This window comes from Carica papaya, chromosome 5 (assembly GCF_054855325.1).
Source record: "Carica papaya isolate Zhongbai chromosome 5, ASM5485532v1, whole genome shotgun sequence".
NCBI lineage: Eukaryota > Viridiplantae > Streptophyta > Magnoliopsida > Brassicales > Caricaceae > Carica > Carica papaya.
In genome coordinates this window covers 16,825,747-16,833,266 of record NC_142313.1, presented here as the reverse complement: position 1 = coordinate 16,833,266, position 7,520 = coordinate 16,825,747, and the positions used below count along the sequence as shown (strand labels likewise).

At 38.8% G+C, this 7,520-nt stretch overlaps 1 protein-coding gene across 1 annotated transcript; it reads right to left on the bottom strand.

The window, feature by feature from the left end:
* Positions 1 to 5,905: 5,905 nt before the first annotated feature.
* Positions 5,906 to 6,169, bottom strand: LOC148253797 (ATP synthase subunit C family protein). Its single transcript, XM_088220218.1, is given in 1 exon segment — positions 5,906 to 6,169. A coding segment is annotated over 1 exon segment (258 nt). The 5' UTR covers positions 6,164 to 6,169.
* Between the last annotated feature and the right edge of the window lie 1,351 nt (positions 6,170 to 7,520).

The window sequence follows — 7,520 nt, the reverse complement described above, 5'->3', positions numbered from 1 at the left end:
GAGAACTTTCATCTGACTTTCACTTAATCACTTCACACCTAAAAAATCTGCACATTAATAAGATAACACTTTTCATTTGATGGCATATAACTTGGGAAATTACTTAATCAATAGAGAGAGATTAGTCCTTTAAGCAGCCTTTTTTTTTATCTATGCTACCCGCATCCACTTCTTAAGCTCGAGTAATCACATGAGTTCTTCTTTCAACTGCAACTGAAATAGCAGGCTAACTGTGCTTATTCTACTTCCTATAAAAGAGAATCTCTCTGTCAACAAAAGCTAAGAATGGCTTGGTCACATTCATTCAACCATCAAGAATTCATCAACCATTGAACCCGGGATGGGCTCCTACCTTCTTTCTTTTTGTGTAGTGGGGCTCCTTCTTCGTTAGTCAGAGAAAGCAGCAGATAAAACAAAAGCGACAATTGTTAATGGTTCTCTGTTATACGAAACTTCATTTCCCCTGGCCCTCGAAAAATGACTCAATCTTGACTTTCAATGCTAAATGGGAGCCTAGTTCAATGGTAGCTTTCTTCCTAAACAAGAGAGTTCAAAGGCCCTTCTCTACTGATTCGTCCTAAGATAAGGAAGAGATTAACCAAAGCAAATTCTACTTCCTCAGAGTGAAAGGAGAGAAATCACAGTCGAAAGAGGAAAGAGATTCAACAAGAGACAAGGCTGGTAATGACGATCCTCCAACTGCAGTTACGACGACTATGGCAAAAACTTCTTCTTTGCTTACATCTTCTCTTTCCAGGTACTAGTGACTTCTTGCATCTCAAAAAATAATATTATAAAGGGCTAGCTCCTTATCTCTTTCCCTATCGGCTTCTGAAACAATCCAAGTTAAAAAGACAGGGAAAATCGCCCTGGAAGGTGTATCAAAAAAGACATCATCAGGTGAGCAAATTTTCCTCAACAAGTCGTGAACTCCTCTTCCAAAGCTTAAGCCAAGCCTCCACCTATTAAAGTAGAAAGTAAAATTCCTCGACTCAACGGATTATTATGCCCCAGAAATAATTGATCTTGAAGCCTTTGTTTTGGCATCTCCTACAAAGGAGACTCCTTGGAATAAATTCCTATGATTCTTGTCCCATCGAGAAATTAATCAAACGGGGGTCGACACAGCCTGAAATATTCCCCGAGAAAGAAAATCTCCAAGTGGAGGATTGTTGCTCCCACCTAATATTGTAATCTAGTCTGCGTCATATGTTCCATTTCTGGGTTACTTCCAAGTTACGACTTAGGAATCTTCTATAGCGAAGACTCGTGATTGATCTCATTACGGCTGAGCCAAAGCCTCTCTTTCTGATGCGAATTTGGGTGTATTAGAATTGAATAGGGTTTAGGGAATTCAATCTCACGCAGGTTAGTAGATCGTTCAACTCTAGCTTACGTTAGCCTTTTGTTCACTTATAAAACAGAGGAGAAGAGCTAGCTGTAAAGGATTTGCTGCTTTCTTAGTATTATAACGTTAATTAACTAAAAAGATCTCCCCTACTCTTTGAAGTCTGGCTTGCTTCATTTGCTTTCAAGGATCTGAGGCAAACGGTGACCGGCTTCGTGAGACCATTTCAGTCTACACATGTCTAAGCTCTTTGGGCGCAGCTTTCTCGATCAACTATCTGAGGCATTTGAAGAAAGACAAAAACTTCTCTTCTCTTTACACAATTCTCAACATGGTAAGAAAGCTCTTAAATGCAGAGAGGAAAGAAAGGAAAGAGTCTTGGATTTTGAAAGAATAACATATGTCTCTGCGACAGTGTCGACTTACATACCCTTAACTAATCCCACCGACCATTCTAGTTCGCCACAAGGGATGAAAGTAAGGAAAGAAAGCCTCAACCCTCACTTCTAAATGCAGAGAGAAAGAAATTGATTGCACAGGAATCATTGAAAGAAAGAGTGTTGAATTTTGAAAGAATAGCATATGTCTCTGGGACAGTGTCGACTTACATACCTTTAACTAATCCCACCGACCATTCTCAACGTGGCAAGAAAGCTCTTCTATTTCTCTTCTCGAGGGAGTTTCGTTTAGCCCTGTTCCCAAGATCGATCCCCTTTTTTAGGGACCTTTCATAGAAAGATTTAAGGGTAGGGTCTAAGGCCCATATCTCTGCTCTTTCTACCTTTTTATCCCCGAGGATAGCTTCCAAGCTATAATTCCTGGGATGACTTCTTCATGAAAAGCTTACTTATCCCATTCCATTCACTGCTCTTGTAAGCCTTGCTTGTCTCTCTCCTCTTGATTATGCCTGATCTGATGTATGAATAAGCGCTTTGACATAGCTTAAAGGAAAGGCTTGTGCATATAGTTGAAGTGCTTACTTCGCTTGATAGTCTCATTAGTTCCATTACCCTTGGAAACCTTTGAAATGATTTAACTGAAAAAAATTTGGGCATGAATGTACAAAGGGTTTACTTGTTACTAATATAGTCTAGCCTCTACTCTTCTTTAGATCCCTTGTTTCACTCTGATAGTCTTTTAAATCGGGTTGATACAGAGGAAATGAACGCATTTACAACTATGAATTCTTCTATTAAGTAAGCAAAACATAGCTAAAAACATAATCTAAATTATGATTATGCCACATCCCTTATTCTACTGGATCTTACGGAGCCTGCTCATGCATGACATCGTCGAGTCTGATCATAGAAAAGATTCTCTTCAAGCGAACCAGCCTATCCTCTGTATGGGGCTTGCATGGCGGTTGGAACAAAGACACATTTGGTTGTGAATTCTAATGTAGAAGAGAAAAACATATTTCTGCACGGCCCAATCAATAGTTCAAGTTACACACTCCCATAATCCATTTTCTCTTCATAGAATTCCCTTCAACTATTCATGTAAAATAAATAATACAATATTGTGGAGTTGAAGGGAAAGATCCAAACCTTACCTCTTTTTTTTTTTCAAAAATCTATATTTGTAGCAATGAAAGATTTTCCTTCCCAAATTAATAAGATAAATGATTGATTACAAATATTTATGATCTATATTCTCTATAAAGGACTAGAAGTTCCTTACTTACGTATCATTAGGAAATGCATTAACATAAAGACAACAGTCAGAAGAGGTAATAAAAAAGTATGTAAACTAGAAAAACGGGTTAAAGTGGATTGTCCCACACTAGAACTAGAGCGTAATAATTCTACCAAAGGTGATCCTATTACAAGAATAGCTTCTGGTACACCTGTTACAATTTTGATTGCAAACAAAAATAGGATCCCAAGTTAAGGAAGAACCTATTACACCAAAAGATGCGGTCAAAACAGCCAGAACCACAGCAGTAACCCAAGTAAATTCGCAAGGTTTTTTAAAACTACCAGAAAGAGAAAAGTACACAAGACATATAGGTACCCCATAGGGAAAAAGAAATGCTTTGGTTCAGAAATACGAGAGCAGGCTCTCTTAGCAACCTGACTTGGTTTGCTCGGGTGTGGAAAGTACACCTAACATATAGGCGTACCTAATAGAGAGATGGGGGAAGCCTCCCCGGAAATGAGTCCTAAAAGCCTGTCCTCTCTACAAAGAGTAAACTTGACCTACTCTTTCCGTTAGAGAGGATGAGACCAGCCATGGTCTCAGGGTATGGAAACAGGAGGTTGGGCATGGTCTGTCTCTGAGGATAGACATCCCATGGACAAATTAACATCTCTCAATCCTAATTCACTCATTAAAGCTAAGGTTCTCAATCCTAATTCACTTATTAAAAACAATAAAGAATAAAGAAAGAATGATTATAATAATAGATCAACATCACGTGTGTCTAGCGAATTGTTCCTATAGCTCTAAATGTTCCAATTCTTCCAATTATTCCTATGCTGTAAATGATTCCTTAGATCAATGATAGTAAATTAGTATTCAAATGAAAGATTAAGGCCTTTCTCAAAAATTGACATCAGTTATCCCTTGTATTCGTGCTACATCCATCCAGAAGATTTACACATAGAAGTAGAAGTCTAGACAGTCTTAGTGCACTGGATGTTGGAAAATACACGACTACTTGGGTGAAATTCCCTACGGGGGGAAGGGAAGAGGACATCAAAGTACTTTCGGAGATCCACCTGGTTGTTAAGCATCTTGCTGAGATCAAATCTAAAATGCAGCAAGTATCAATAAGAAAATATGAACTCTTATATAGGTATGGTGAGTCTTATGCTTGTTATTCATTTGTTCCTTGGGTTCTGTTGACTTTAACTAAAGGTCTCCCCTTCCAAATCAAAGATGGTCTTGAGAGGGGAGGATTAATCCATTCGCCAGATGGAAAGCCTGGACTTGCAGATATCTACCGAAAAAGCAAGAGAATCAAAGAATTTCTGCTATCGAATGCTATTGTTTATCCTTATTGTAAGGATAATTGATTCGTACTCTTTATTTGTATTCTACTTGGCTTTACCATCTGGTGGGGGGTAGCTTCAGAACCACTGCTTCTCAAACCAAAGGCTCTTTCCTCATTGGATCATAAACTACTTGTCAAAGTAGTCAAGGACACATTTTTTTTCCGCGCTTGCAGCTCCCACCCGCATGTTAGCAGCCTGTGCGATTGCGGGGAGCCTCTTAATAAGATTGCGAAAGAGCTTTTTGAAGAACCTCCTTATGATCCAATTGATCTATCTAAGACAAGTAGAAGCATTAGGCTAAAAGAAATATCTTTTTTCATTGGTACTTGCATTTTAGCTCTGACCTTGGGGGAATCCGTCTCCCAGCACGGGGTATATCTGAATCTTAGAGAATTTGATTTTCATTCTTTGATGAAGGCTTAGAGAGGTTCTCTAGAGTTTCTTTTTAGTTTCATAATTCTACTTTAGGTCCACACTCGAGAGCAAGTCTTTGCAATACTGTGTCTAACAATAAGACCAGCTCTCCCCTTAGTCGAAATAGTTAGATAATCTCCCAGCCAATGCGCAAGTTAGTTCTTTAGCAAAATTAGTCTTCTTTCAAGCAAGCTATGGATAAGAGGGATAGGTCAAAGGTAAAGGACCTAACCTCTTTTATTTGAGATTTTAAGCCAGTTCAATTTCTTTTCCCATTGATCCTTTTGGAGAAGAAAAGCTAAACCCATCTAGCTCTAGTAGTAAGCGCATCGAGTGAGCGAGTAAACCCAATGTTCATTCTAAGCTAAGCCCCTTATTTCAATGTCATGCCAGCCAAGCTAGTAGACGTCTTAAGTTAAGCTCTTCCTGTTGAAGCCTTTCCAATTGCAATTTCTAGACCATAAAGTGTTTTCCCACTATTTACATTATAAGAAAATTGGATAGTGCTCTTGCCCTTTTCCTATTGTGGGAGTAGGAGTGTTTCCTCTAGTCATTGAGAGTTCAGCCATTAGAGTGCTTCATAGGCAGTGCTTTATCTTAGTTTGAAGGCTCTAGAGAAAGAAAAGAGGCAGGCAAGCTTATCTTATTGAAAAAGGCTAGTTTTTAAGCTCTTATCTTTCTTTTTTCTTTCGGCAATGAATGAAGTAAGTAAGCAAATGATAGAGCTTAAGCTGGCTAGTAGTTCTTCTCCTTATCATAAGAGTCATTTCATACCTAGTTTGCTCTATCAAAAATAGAAAAAAAGTCCCTGCCTTCTTACATAAGAGCTCTGATTCTGCTAACATTCGCAGCCTCCCATGTGGCGCACCCTACTTTTTTGAAAAAAGAAGAAAATGGTTAAAGTACTTATTTCCCAGCCAGATCTAGGTATTCATTATGCGGACCAGACCTCGTATTGTGCTACAAAGGAGGGAAGCATTTCGCTCCACTTCTGTTTGAGTAAGAATTTTTTCTATTCTCAACTACTTTCTTAAAATGGGATATATTAGTAACTTTTTTCTTGGGTAAAGCTCCTCCATCTTTAAAAGTATATGTTTGGATTGGATTTTTCATTTTTTTGCAAAGGCAAAAAATGCTTTCAAATTTTTCAGAATACGGATGAGATCAAAAAGGCCATCATTGGGGCAAACAATGCAATAGCTTCGATTAGAGCAAAGCCCAAAATGGCATAACCAAATGATTGTTAAGCCAATGATGGATTTCGCGCCACAGAATGGATCAAAGAACTGAAGACATTTTCAATACCAACAGAAGCTCCCGCCAACGCAATTGTAGCAGCTCCGACACCCATTGATTTTGCACCTTCTAACATCTCGGGTTGAGAATTCTCATCACGCTTTTTCATTCATGATTTTTTTTATAGATTCCTTGTCGATTCTTCCCCTCATTCCTTTTCTCTTGGCAATCTCACTTGGAATGCGAAGCATGATCTTCAATCTTGTACGAAAGTAGACTGAACACCAACCCAATCTCGAATAAGAAAAGTGAACAAAACAACACTTATTTTAGCCTGGGTCCACCATTGGTTAATGGGTTTTGCTTCTGCGAAGGTCTTCTTTCGTGCACATCTCTTTTTTTTGTTCATTTATGCGAATGAATTACAGAACTAAGAATCTTAAATAGAGTTTTCTCTATGTTATTCGTCGCACTATTTTGCTTTTTGGCATCTAGCGCTGCTAATCGAATACATCAGGTATAGTTTATCCTTTTATAGGTTGCGCATCTATATAATAAACTGTGTTAAGTTCAGAAACTCTCATTTTTGTTCAGATGGGATTACTCAATGCATCTGCTTTCGTAGCTAAGATTTGTCTGTATTTATATGGATTCGACAATCGTCAAAGTCGGAATCAACTTAAGTATACATCTTGGTGGGTCGAGCTATTCCTTCATGATCGTGGTACTTCTTCTTTTCTCATTTTTTCTCATTAATACCGCCGTGATGAATTAAATGTATCCGTTGATCTAGTGACGAACCCTTTCACGCCATAACTGTGATTAAAGAATGCAATGCTTTGTACCAGATACTTGTGCTGCAAAGATGCAAACCTGAAAGCTACTGTCGTGACATGACAAATAAATTGGCTAGGCCTTCTTGATGATGATAGATAGCCAAATCTAGGACGCATTTTTGATTCCGAAATGAGAGGAATGTCCCCCCACTGAGAAAGGAATTAGTGGTCTATCGATTCGAGATCTAGCCGAATAGCTTAGCTATCAGTGACATATGCGAACGACCAGTTCGTCAATCAAGTTGTTGGTGGGTAAATACACACATTATCAGGAACCAGACGGAGGTCAGTAGTAATTCAATCCATCAGGATCAGCCAGAGGGAGACTTCCCAAAAGAGTGGAGTGGACAACCTGTTATCAAGCCCAAAAAATCATTTACCATTTCTCGTCCATCATCTTTTCTAAATGCAATACCGAAATGAGAAGCATATAGCCTTTCCTACCCCACTCACCGATCTCGTCCAGTCATTGCATTTCTAGTTAGCGTAGTCGGCCAATTTATGAAGACCCCTCGAGTTCCTCACTGGGAAGTTATTATATGTACGATATCTGAAGAAAGCTCTCGGACAAGGACTGTTGCATAAGCCCTATGGGAATTTGCGTATTGAAAGTTTGTCAAATGCTGATTGGGCTGGTTCTCTATTAAATACGAGATCCACTATAAGGTAGAAAAGTCAAAAGCAAAGTGT